General features: G+C 34.8%; 3 protein-coding genes across 4 annotated transcripts; 2 read left to right on the forward strand and 1 right to left on the reverse strand.

The window, feature by feature from the left end:
* Nucleotides 1-597: 597 nt before the first annotated feature.
* Nucleotides 598-3,678, forward strand: LOC140958553 (septum-promoting GTP-binding protein 1). The gene is made up of 6 exons (XM_073416041.1): nucleotides 598-1,079; nucleotides 1,326-1,446; nucleotides 2,364-2,460; nucleotides 2,702-2,741; nucleotides 3,282-3,365; nucleotides 3,434-3,678. Exons 1-6 carry the CDS (start codon nucleotides 771-773, stop codon nucleotides 3,596-3,598), a joined length of 816 nt encoding a protein of 271 aa, XP_073272142.1. The 5' UTR covers nucleotides 598-770; the 3' UTR covers nucleotides 3,599-3,678.
* A 1,137-nt stretch (nucleotides 3,679-4,815) lies between these two features.
* Nucleotides 4,816-7,686, forward strand: LOC140959186 (tryptophan synthase beta chain 1). Of its 2 annotated transcripts, XR_012171944.1 has the most exons (6): nucleotides 4,816-5,147; nucleotides 5,462-5,818; nucleotides 6,339-6,781; nucleotides 6,870-6,964; nucleotides 7,094-7,440; nucleotides 7,472-7,686. XR_012171944.1 is itself a non-coding variant. In XM_073417004.1 (5 exons), exons 1-5 carry the CDS (start codon nucleotides 4,836-4,838, stop codon nucleotides 7,267-7,269), a joined length of 1,383 nt encoding a protein of 460 aa, XP_073273105.1. In that variant the 5' UTR covers nucleotides 4,816-4,835; the 3' UTR covers nucleotides 7,270-7,686. The 2 variants fall into 2 exon arrangements, 1 of the variants encoding a protein (XP_073273105.1); XM_073417004.1 differs by having other exon boundaries at nucleotides 7,094-7,686.
* Nucleotides 7,502-11,370, reverse strand: LOC140959188 (glucose-6-phosphate/phosphate translocator 1, chloroplastic-like). The gene is made up of 5 exons (XM_073417005.1): nucleotides 10,448-11,370; nucleotides 10,066-10,291; nucleotides 9,207-9,429; nucleotides 8,404-8,617; nucleotides 7,502-8,136 (listed from the first exon to the last, which is right to left on the reverse strand). Exons 1-5 carry the CDS (start codon nucleotides 10,937-10,939, stop codon nucleotides 8,125-8,127), a joined length of 1,167 nt encoding a protein of 388 aa, XP_073273106.1. The 5' UTR covers nucleotides 10,940-11,370; the 3' UTR covers nucleotides 7,502-8,124.
* Between the last annotated feature and the right edge of the window lie 1,632 nt (nucleotides 11,371-13,002).

Here is a 13,002-nt window from a genome sequence, read left to right on the forward strand (position 1 = left end):
TTATTTAATTTAATAAAATAAATATAAAAGTTCATTAGTGGAAAGTGATACTGTTTGCAACCAATATTAAAGAGTTCAAGAGCTTACAAAATTATGAGATGAAAACATATCAACAATAACAACTAGAATTCATCTTCTGAGTCATTTAACATTGGATAAATACAAAGAAATCGTCACCTCACAATTAAGTGACATCTAGACTGCATGCACCTATTTGCTAACATATACACTACTTGGTTATCCTTCACTACCATGAATTCAGCTAAATGAATTAGGAGGAGGACAGGAAAGCAAAAAATTGATTTAATTGTCACTTTTAAAAGCTAATAAAATAAAATCATGCATAAATAAGTTAAAAATTCCATTGTGCTAACTCAAAACTTCTTAAATGATGATTCGACAACTCAAACACATATTTTCCATTTGTTGTATTCAACAAGACAATTACAGCACACCTAGTGAGAGACAAAAAACAAAAACATTTCTGACTTGTAAGACGAGTAAATTGACCATACCAGAGTTAGACAAGTCTCCATACTTATTATTTTTCTACCAAATATATCTATATATATATATATAATATATATATATGATTTCATTCTCTGGTTTTCAACTAGCTCTTGACTCTTTCTATAAAATTTTCCACCGCAGTTTGGTAAATTTCAAGAAAGCCGGCAACTTGGCTTCTTCCCCCTCATCGATCCACCCACCACATAGCCCCCTCCCCTTAAAATCAACGACTGGGCTACTCAGAAACACCAGCCGGCAAGATGACGCAGCTCTGCCGCAAAATAGTGCAGGTCAACCTCCGATGGAGCCTAGCGGATAAGGTGACGGTTTTCCGGCGTTTCTTCAAGTTCATATGGCACAGAATCCTCTCCTGCTCGACAAGGCCGCCTGCTTTTCCTCGTTACACGAGGTTGTCTTCCAGAAGAAACTCTTCCCCGTCATCAGTGGCTGAGTTAGAGTATCCCGGTTGCGATCCCAGCACGACGTCGTGTAGCGGCGGTGATTCAGACTTAGTCTGCCTGAAGATCAGCCTGCTGGGCGATTGTCGGATTGGAAAAACAAGCTTTGCGGTAAAGATTTTTAATATTATTAATTAAATATTCCCCCCCTTTCTTAATTTTTGTATCAATTTAATCAACACATATTATAATAAAATATATAATTTTAATATGTTTTCTTATTTATTAATTAAAAAAAAGTATAATTCTTGTTGGTACCTTTTTTAATTCCTTCACCAACCGTAATAAATAAATATATGTAAAATTTCTTGGTTTTGCATGTGATTTAAAAAATACTGATCTTTTATTTTTTGTCAGATAAGGTACGTAGGAGATTTACAAGAACAGAAAAGTCTGCAAATGAAAGGTCTAAATTTGATGGACAAGACATTTGACATTGGAGGAGCTAGGATCGCCTGCAAAATATGGGATGTCGGAGGTATATACATACATACATACATACATACATACACACACTATATATCGATTTGCACCTCCGGTCGAGTTTTCCAAGTCTAATGTACTATTTTCTCGTTTTACACATTCCCTAGATCAAAGTGATTGGAGGATTGGCAACGTTTGTTGCGAACTACTGTTTTTCCTTTGCCTTAGTTGTGTGTGGTTAGTCGATGATATGTGGTGGATGGCTAACTTATGAGTCTGAAAATCTTCGAGGATTCTTGGTTTATGATTTTCTTGACCACAGTGACCCGAAAAATACGAACAAACAAGTGAGTGGTATCCAATGACAAAATCAGATAAAATATGTTGGCTAATATAATTGAAGATTATGTCTTTTATGAGACGATCTTATTGAGAAAGTCAAACCTACCTATATTCACAATCAAAGTAATATTTTTAGCATAAAAAGAAATATTTTTTCATACATGACCCAAATAAGATATATGTCTCACAAAATACGACCCGTGAGACTGTAACACACAAGTTTTTGTCATAATTGAAAGACTAATAATTATTTGAATTCACCATTCTTGTTGGTTATTTATGAATCCTTAATTTTTCAATTTTTTTCTTCTTGTATTTTTATCATATTTATCAAGATTTTTATCATTTTGGTAGATAATAATTTCAACCAATCCATATGGTCATTATTGATATCTTTTTTGGGGTCTAAATTCAAGTCCTAAACTTGGCAATTGGAGTGAATCACATAATATCTACGTGACTTATAATAAAAGCAAAGTTATATACTAAAATCTAAAGTATTTAATTCGATAGTTATTGTTGATGGGTCAATTTTTAGGTGGCGTGTCTATTTTGGTGGAATATAATTCCTAATTTATTTAATTTTAATAAATATATTTAAAATTGTTGAAGAAAAATATATTTGTGCAGGTGATCAAAGATCGTTGGATCAAGTCCCAATTGCCTGTAAAGATGCTGTGGCCATTTTGTTTATGTTTGATCTTACTAGTCGGTGTACATTGAACAGGTATATACGTTAAAAAAACTCAAATATGTATAACGAAGTGTCCGAGTAAGTAGATTAGGCGACCGTCTGATCTGATGGTCATGAGTTCAATTCTCTTACCAACATTTTTTTTGTCGATCGAGTTTGTCGCACTAGACTTATTTAGTGTTTTTTACTCCGTCGACGTGATTTGCAGATAGTAACTTTTTACTATTATTTTGGGTTAATTATATTAGTAATAATAATATGGTGTTGAATGCAGTATTATTGGATGGTACAGTGAGGCAAGAAGATGGAATCAGGTACTGAATTACATTACTTTTACTTTAAGTTACTTTTCTATAAAGTTGAAGTTTCGATGACATTTTATTGCTTTATTTTTTCACTGTTAACGGTCGGAAATTAGACTAAATTTTTTGTGAGACGGTCTCACGAATCTTTATCTGTGAGGCGAGTCAATCCTACCGATATTCACAATAAAAAACAATACTCTTAGCATAAAAAACAATATTTTTTCATAGATGATTCAAATAAAAGATCCGTCTAACAAAATATGACCCGTGAGACTGTGTCATGCAAGTTTTTGCTCGGAAATTAAAGTAAATTTCATAATTTCGAGTTAAAATATGTTTGCATGTTGTCAAAAATTTCAAATTAGAGAAAAATTAATATTGTTGTCATGTGAATTGATATTGACGTGAAATTATTTTATATATATATTCAAAATTATAGATGTAATTTAAAATTATTTTCTTTGAAATAAATTTTTATAAACAGGATAAGATACGAGGATGTATCATACTTATAAGGAGATGAATTTGGATTTAATATTTTATTTGCAGACCGCAATTCCAATATTAATAGGAACCAAATTTGATGATTTTGTCCAAATGCCACCGGATATTCAATGGACAGTCATTAGACAGGTAAGGGATAGTTCGCAAAATAACTTTGTCGATCGAGGCAGCTAATGAGTTTCGATGGATGAATGCAGGCAAGAGCATACGCGAAAGCGATAAAAGCGACCCTTTTCTTTTCGAGCTCGACACATAACATCAACGTCAACAAGATTTTCAAGTTCGTCATGGCCAAGCTCTTTAACTTGCCATGGAACCTTGAGAGGAATTTGACAATAGGCGAACCCATTATCGACTATTAAATAGTAAACAAAAATTAGTGACTTTTGTAAATATTATGAGAGAAAGTCGGTCTTCTAATTTCATTTTCATTGTGTTGTTATTGCTGTCTTGTCAAGTTTTAGGATAATATAGGATGTCTAAATTTCACACGTTTTTTTTTTAAAAAAAAATTATGACTTATATCAAGCAAAAATAATAATAATCCACCCTAAAAATATCTAAAAAAGTCGCATCCAACACATATTTCATGTCTTGAATGTGGATGTATTTGGATATTGTTGTGAAAAAGTAAAAATTTACGATAAAAAGTAAAAATTTCAAACTCTCAAAATTATCAGATTACACACTTTATAATATTTTTCTCTCATCTCAATTGTGATTTTCTTCACAAATGAGAGATCTATTTATAGAAAATCTTTACAAATATTCCAAAAATAAATTACATCATTACCTTCATCATCACACACAAATTTCAATATTCAACACCTAATTTTACCTAATTTTCAACATTCAATATTCAAATATTCAATATTAAAATATTAATTTTCAACAAATATTATATTTTTAAATACTTTTTGATAATATTTGGATGACAAAAACTTGTGTGAGACGGTCTCACGGGTCGTATTTTGTGATACGGATCTCTTATTTGGGTCATCTATGAAAAAATATTACTTTTTATGCTAAGAGTATTATTTTTTATTGTGAATATCGGTATGGTTGACCCGTCTCACAGATAAAGATTCGTGAGACTGTCTCATAAGAGACTTACTCTATTTGGATTGATAAATTTCGAATGTGTTTTTATAGTTTTGAAAAAGCAAGACAATGATAACAGTGTCTTATGTTAATCATCATGGAAGTTCATCTAATAATGATAAAATTTAAAATCTATGAATTATTTTATTATTAACAATAAAATTATAATTAAAATATACAGATTTCAATTTTGTTTTTTATCTTTTTGTTATTTTTCAACGATCGAATCAATTTTCAGATCGTATCAATATTCAAATTGTGGGTAAAAAAACACGTGTAAATTACTTTGCCGTCGGTTAGATTGATGACACATGTGTCCTTTTTTTAATTATATTTTAATAGTTTTTAAAATCATATTTTCTTGTCCTAAGTTTCGGCAATGAAATATAATATAAATTACAAATTATTGGTTGCAAGTGCAATTAATTAAACGTAAATACGAAGGGCCAAACGAAAATATAAATAAAAACAAGGAATCAGCCTTACGTCCATCCAAACATGGCCTTGTCCTCTGCTGCTGCTGCTTCTTCATTCACCGCAGTTTGCCTTGCTGCTGGTTCGCATTCGTATTTGCCTCTCAAATTCAATGAAATTTCGCTTTCTTACCCACGTCGTCGCTGTTCGATAGCGTTTACTTGTACCAAAGACCAATCAGCGGCGGTGACCGTCGATCCGGTGGTTTGGCAGCGACCAGACTCGTTCGGCCGGTTTGGAAAATTTGGCGGGAAGTACGTGCCGGAGACTTTGATGTACGCCCTCACGGAGCTCGAGGCCGCATTCAAGTCCCTAGCCACCGACGATGATTTTCAGGTTCTGATTTTTTTTTTTTCAAAAAGACTTATCCTTTCGAGGAATAATTGAATCTTGTTTGATTTTTTTGTACGTTTGATGTTCGGAGAATCATTTGTCAGAATGGATTGGTGCGTTTTTATCTTGGGGGTGGGGTAGTGGTGGTATAAATTCAAGGGATCGTTGATGTAGGTTGGAGATGGATTTCGATGGGAAGTAGTCCCTCCTGCCATTGCCAGCATCACAGCATGTACTTCATGTATTGATGAAAATTCTACTTCTGAGTCTATATTAACATTTTTCATTATGTTTTTGGTCTTTTGGATTCCTTTCAGAAAGGGCTAAATGGGATATTGAGGGACTATGTTGGACGAGAGAGCCCACTATACTTTGCAGAACGGCTTAGTGAGCATTACAAGCGTGCTGATGGAAAAGGGCCTCATATATATCTCAAAAGGGAAGACCTTAATCACACTGGCGCCCACAAAATCAACAATGCCGTTGCACAAGCTTTGCTTGCCAAGCGCCTAGGAAAGACTCGCATTATTGCTGAAACTGGAGCTGGCCAGCACGGTGTTGCAACAGCTACTGTTTGTGCTCGGTTCGGTTTGCAGTGTATTATTTATATGGGCGCTCAGGATATGGAGAGACAAGCGCTCAATGTCTTCAGAATGAGGCTTCTAGGTGCTGAGGTCAGTATGTCTAGTCTGTTTTCCATGCTTTTTTGAATATTCAACCTGTCTGAGTTAGAATGTGCAACCTTTTGTTCTTCTGTTGACTAATCACTTTTAGGTATGTTCGTGTAATTATGGAGTAACCTGAGTTGTTTATTATTATGATTCAATCAAATCGAGTGACTGACTTGAAGTTGTTTGGCATCTTTTCATCAGCAACTCAATTTGTTTCTGTGTGGCAATAAGCCACTCGGACATTGTTTACCGTGTTGGCTTTGATGCTTGTATCACGTGAAATCAATGGTCAAATTGACGACCCGGTAATAGAGTAAGCTCAAGAGTTGCAAGCAGGATGAAAAGTTTTCCCTGTTGGTCTGTTTACTAACTTATACTTGCTAATGAAAAAAATATAGTATTGTTTTGGTTCAAACTTTCTCATTTCCATAACAGTTGCTATCTATGAATCTTATGGGCAATCCATCTCATTAGGTTGTTCTTGTATTTTCCACATTCGAGTTCAAAGTTACTTAACCTGTAGGTTAGAGCAGTTAATTCTGGGACAGCAACGCTGAAGGATGCTACATCCGAAGCTATAAGAGACTGGGTGACTAATGTGGAATCGACCCATTACATACTTGGATCCGTTGCTGGGCCACATCCATATCCTATGATGGTTAGAGAATTTCATGCTGTGATTGGTAAAGAAACAAGAAAACAATCAATGGAAAAATGGGGTGGCAAACCTGATGTTCTTGTTGCATGTGTTGGTGGAGGTTCAAATGCTATTGGGCTTTTTCATGAGTTTGTCGATGATGAAGATGTAAGGTTGATCGGCGTGGAGGCTGCCGGTTTTGGTTTAGATACTGGTAAGCATGCTGCTACTTTGACAAAGGGAGACATTGGAGTTCTACATGGAGCTATGAGCTACTTGTTGCAGGATGATGACGGGCAAATACTAGAGCCACATTCTATAAGTGCTGGGTAAAAGCATATCCATGTATAGTTTTTAATGGCAACTTAGCTAAAACTACTTTCATGGCTGAGATATATCTTGTATTGGCTTTTATAGCCTGGATTACCCTGGAGTTGGACCGGAGCACAGCTTTCTGAAAGATGTTGGGCGGGCAGAGTACTATAGCATCACTGACGAGGAAGCTTTACAAGGTAATATATCATGTTGCTGCTTTTGTTTATTAGGTCTGTAGTTTAAGGCAGTGTTCTGCGTCCGTGCTTGTGTAGCCTTGTGTACATTCAATTTCTGGTATGTCTTACTTGTTCCAGCCATATATGCAGCATTTAAGAGACTATCTAAGCTAGAAGGCATTATTCCAGCTCTGGAGACGTCACATGCACTGGCTTATTTAGAGAAGCTATGCCCAGGACTTCCAGACGGAACTAAGGTTGTGCTCAACTGCAGTGGCAGAGGAGACAAGGACGTTCACACAGCCATTAAACATTTAGATATTTGAAGGTACCTTTCTCAAAATGAAACAAACATATGATAAATAAAATGCAAAATCAGCCTCGCAGCGTAGATAAGGTCCTCTTGTCGTGTTTGGCGTGGTAGTTTGCTCCTGATATGCCGCTTCGAAAGTTAACATAATGTATCACAGTGTTGTTAGCCTTATTTTGGAAGTGAGGTTCATCATATATTAGATTGATATACGTAAGCATAATAAGGAGGAAGTTCTCTGTTATATGGTATAAGCCGATGCTCTCGGTAAAATTGTAAATCACCTTTCGATTACAGTGTCATCTTTTTCTTTTTCTTCTTTTTTTTTTTTTTTTTTTTTTTTTTTTTTTTTTTTGTATTTTAATTTGTATGGTAATAAGCGCACTTCAAATAAAATAGATTTGGCTGTTTGTCGAATATCTTCATTATCATGTACGCAATTCAGGTTGCACTTACAGAGATTTGATTGGAAGAAACAAAATTTCTGACTTTTATAAATATCACTGATTTTGGGTGTAATTCTAATACAAAGCTTATAGATTGGAGGAAGTGAAATTCAACATCATCCAGACGAGTAAAATAGCTTCAAATCTTAGAAATCTATGATTTTGAATCTCAATCCTTACAAAATTCTAAGTTCATCGTTCTCTACCTCAAAAACACGAATCAAAACCGAGAGAACATGTCTATTTTGAACTTGTATAAAACTAACAATATATTTTGAAAAAGTAACAATAATTAAATCTTATTTCCTTGTAAAAAGTTAAGCAAGTCCTTCGTTGATGAGGTAATTTATTCTCAAAAATTATTGTGCCAACTTCCCTCTTCTCTGGTTTTTGGTTAATATTACTGATTCCCAATTTGAACGCCTTCATTGCTTAGCCTGCAGAAAAAAAGAAAAGCCAAAAAATGAGCTAAAGCAGTGAAAATGAACTGCGTAAGTGGAATTCAGTGTTACGTACAAACCAGAAACATAAATAATCTTTTCTTTAACACAATTTGCTTAGTTCTTAATCAATAATTACAAAGGAACTGAAAGAAGTAGAAAGAAAAAAAGACGCAAACGAACAGTCAACAAACACAAGAATCTGAACTTAATCCTAAAACGTTGCACAATGTAATATCAGGAAAGAATAGGCAAACTACGTACCTGTGAGTATATAAAGGTTCCAAGAATAGCGATTGCAGCTCCTAGAGCATTGACAGGTCGTATAGGCGTCTGGAAGATAATGATAGAGGAAACGATGACGGAAATACGTTTCATCGTGTTTCCGACACTAAACGTCAATGGAGATATCTCATCCAGTGACATGTACGATACTTGATTGTAGAGGTGGTAGAATATGCTCTGAGCCGCCATCCACCTACATGTATACAACCAAAAAATGATTAATGAAGTACTCGTAAAGACTAAGCTTAGGAACGTCCTCGATCGCTTCCCTTGATAAGAGATGCGCCACAAGGTTGGATTAGAGACAATCAATCCATATGTAATCTAGTTCTTGTTGGTTGTTACTAATCATTTATCAGAATCTGTTATGAGCACGAATACGAAACTAAACATAGGAGAAACCAATCCTCACCCTGCACGATAGAAAGTTTTGCATAACTCTACTTCTGATTAAGAATTAGAAATGGTTCCCTCTTATTGTTAGTTAGAAATTCACATTGCTTTTGCATTGATGCTATTATCCGATGGTATTATATTCCTTCTAAGTTGAAGAACAAAGATCACAAAAGGCTTGCCTATTTCACCTAAAAAATAATCTATGTTCGTTCAAGTGCATGAATGACGACTTGAAAATTATTCAAGTGAAAAAGGTGTCATTCTATCTCGGTATCTTAGGCGTAATGACATGATTGATCTCTATACATGTTTTCATTTCATAAGCAGTTGCGCATACATCTGGTCACTAGTGTACAAGAAAACAAATGAAATGATCAAGTTATTACCATATGATCTGTGGTCCAATTTGAGACATGGATTCTTTAAATCCAGCAGCCCACAACTGTGGTCCCTCCACAGCAATTGCAAACGGGGTAAGTATCAAGAGTGACATCATCGATAAGCAGGCGTAATAGTTCATCCCGCTTACAGACTTGCCCTTCATGCCTCTTTTGGAAAATATATTCCGGAAGACAAACGCCAAATTCGATATCATAGCACCCATAAAACCTGATTTTGACAGCAAACAAGCAAATACTGTCAATTCACATCCAAGAAACTCGTGATTCAGCGTAAAGTTCCGAAATACAAGGACTTTTTGTTCCATAGTTTTTGAAAGGTTATAAAAACACCTGATTTGGCTTTGAAGAACACGTATTGGTGTGCTCTAAAGGAAGCACACTTAAAACATATAAACGACGAATCAAAGTGAAACGCTACAAAAACAGCTATTGATTTATGTGTATAAACTAATTAATATTCATTTGTTGTTGGTCAATAGTTTGTGAAATATATAGAAGATGATTAGGGAATTCTTTTTTTTTTTTTTTGGATTGTCTAAATTCTTGAATATTATGCCTTATTCCCCTTCACTTCCATAAAGCACGTGATTTACTTTGAGCGTTGGGCCTAATACCTACTATATGTCAATATGCATGCCTCTAATAACCAAGTTCGGTCTGTAGCCACCTACCTGGGCAATAATCACGTGATTCTGGGAAGAAATACTCATTAACCACTGAAAGTTAGATGATATTTGTTAAGATGACAGTGACACACTCCTACCTTCACCTTTTAACATTTTTACAGGACTAATTGGGGAAAAAGCTCAATTTGTTAGAGGCTCACTCAAGTTGTAGAAATTACCAGTCATGTTGAAGTTGAGCTCGGTGAGGGCGGAGAGGCCGCAGCCGCCGATGATGGGAAGAAGGGACAAATAAACGGCTGGTGGGAATGTTTCTCCCAAGAGGAACCTTGAGACCAAAACGCTGAAAGCAGGCTCACCACTCTTTATTATGTGAGTGAATGAAACTGCAACCTTTGACATACTTACAGTCGCAGCCACATGTCCAATTGTATGTGCAAGAGCAACCTAAGCACAAAAATCCAATATGAAAACAATACTAAAAAAACAAGAACAACCCAGAAACCAAAGCACTCATAATATCAAACAGAAATCACAAAAAACCACCAAATCCAAGAATAAACTCGATTAGAAAAACAAAGCAAAAGTTTTCAGAATTCTCACGGGGAAAAGGGTCTTCCAAAATTCAAGATCTGTCTTTGGGGCCTCAGCAATCCTCAGAGCCCAAGTGATGAGCATGATGAGTGAGCCAGCGGCCAAGGACAGCGTTGAAGTTAACCATGGAAAAGGATACGCATTCAACACTTTCTTGTTATATATATTGAAGATCACATTCAAACCCCACCACGTCGCGAAGTACACTCCGATCTTCACTTTCTTAGCCGCCTCCGCCGGAGATTTGCTCATGGACTCCGACCGATCGGCTTCATATGCCTCGCACCTGATGAGAGATCGCTCCTTCTTGTCACGAACAGAAAATGAATCAAACTCTGAGACGTATAGCGGTTTAGAAAGAGAAACATTTAAGCTCCGGCGAGCAGTTTCCGTCAGCGGAGAAGCGAAACCCGGCGACCTTCGGGCGAGAAATTTTGTCCTATGTTGGACCAAATTTAACCCATGAATCGATAAAGTTGGCTGCTTGAAAGAAGAGATCATATTGATATATGCAGAAGAGTATCACAAAAACAATGTATGAAATTCCCGGCGAAAATCACGGCAGGTTTGACCCGGGAAAAACTCGATGATTTCAAAGAAACTTATTGCACTCCCGTTTCGTTAATATTTAGGTAGAATGGAACAAAAGGCGAAAACTTCAAGAATTTTTTAAACTTGGGTAGCGCCTAAAATCCCAGAAAACAAACAAAACATACAACCACCTAGTTGTTTTTGCTTTGGAAAAGAACCTTAACAATGGCTGTGGATATAAATATGTCACCGATTAGTTATGGAATAGGCCAAAAGTTTACATAGGACTTTGCAAGTACCCAGAAATCAGATGCGCAGGGTTTTAAAGAGAGCGAGAGCGAGAGCGAGAGCGAGAGAGACAGTGTGTGTGTGTGTGTTGGCAAATTGAATTCTTGTGGGAAACGATGCTTTCGAACAAAAGAAAATTGACTTTTTTCCGGGATTTTCGACGTTGGTTGGTGGATGTGTATCCAAGGGAGAACTTAGTTTGGCAGCAAGGTTCGTACAAAGGATGTCAAATCGTGGAAACGAAGTATTGGTTCTTATAATAAGCAATAAAATAAAATAGTTTTTAGTATAATTTTAATTCTTTCAAGAATATATAGATTTAATAAAATTTAAAGTTAAATACATAAAGTTTTCAGATTATAAAAAAGAGAAAAATTCAAATTTGTAGTTTTCAATAATTTTCTATCATTACACCACCTACCAAATAATCACCATAATTTTGGTACGAGGTAGAGATGACGATATCATAATGAGTAAGATTCAGGTAACGATATATATTTTTCATCTTCATTCTCATTTATTATATATATTATCATTCATATTGAGTATTTAATTTTCATCATCATCCACACATCCGAAGGATCGGGTATCAATACTTTATCTAAATATCTGATTATCATCTATAATTGTGTTTTTTCAAAATTTGTAAAATTAAGATTAAAGAAATAACAAAATATTAGAAAAAAAATTATCTCAATATATTTATCTTACAAAAATAGCATGATCTTTATATCAATAATTTTCTTTATTTAATCCAACTACCATCATTCACAAACATAGAATTAATAAATCTATATGTACATAGAAAAAATTATACATATACATGTATATTATAATTTAATATGGTATTTGAATCGGATATGTGTACGAATATGATGCTAATAGATCCGACTTCATCCCGAACCCGAAAATCATCATACTCGATTATATAATTGGGTCCAAAAAAATCACTTCATACATTCTTTCATTTGCGTCAGGCATTGAATCCTTCAACGATTCGGAGGAAATTGGCATCCCTACCTACAATAATTTCTAACTATGTATCGGAGTCAGTCACATTTTTATGAAACAGATCTTCCATGTTATCTCATACAAACTTATTTTCATCAAACTCTCTAATGATTGAACCATTATTATCTTTCATACATTGCAAGGTGTCAACTGCTTTAGATAATTCAAAATGAGTTGCAGTGGTTTTCTCAAAATCCAAGATAATTTGTGATAATTAAATACCATGGTATTATTGTCTAAATAACTCGGGATTAAACTGTTTTCACCTCCAGTACATTTTTGTAGAAAATTAAAAAAGTAATATTTTTTAACAGATCTATATCGGATCCAACTAGAATATTACAGCCGTCAATATATCAACAAGTTGTAATAGTCTAGAAGTTGGATTACAATTGCATCCTGTACCATTCTTATTCTTGGAAAAAATTATGCCAATTTGGGTTGATCAACGCTTCAAAATTCTTCGGAATGTGAGAACGAGTCCAACGGACATTCTTCAAATTATGCATATTCTTAACACAAAAAGTGGCGTAGCTTTATAAGACTGTCTTACGAGTTAATTTTATAAGACAGATCTTCGACTCGACTTGATCCATAAAAAATTTTAATTTTTTATGTAAAAAATATTAATTTTCATTGCGGATATAAATCGAATCGATGCGGCTCACAAGATACCTACTTAATTTTTATAATATAAATTCTCCATCTGGAATAGATAGCATCACAAGATTACT

Source organism: Primulina huaijiensis, chromosome 15 (assembly GCF_012295235.1).
Source record: "Primulina huaijiensis isolate GDHJ02 chromosome 15, ASM1229523v2, whole genome shotgun sequence".
In the NCBI taxonomy this organism is placed as follows: domain Eukaryota; kingdom Viridiplantae; phylum Streptophyta; class Magnoliopsida; order Lamiales; family Gesneriaceae; genus Primulina; species Primulina huaijiensis.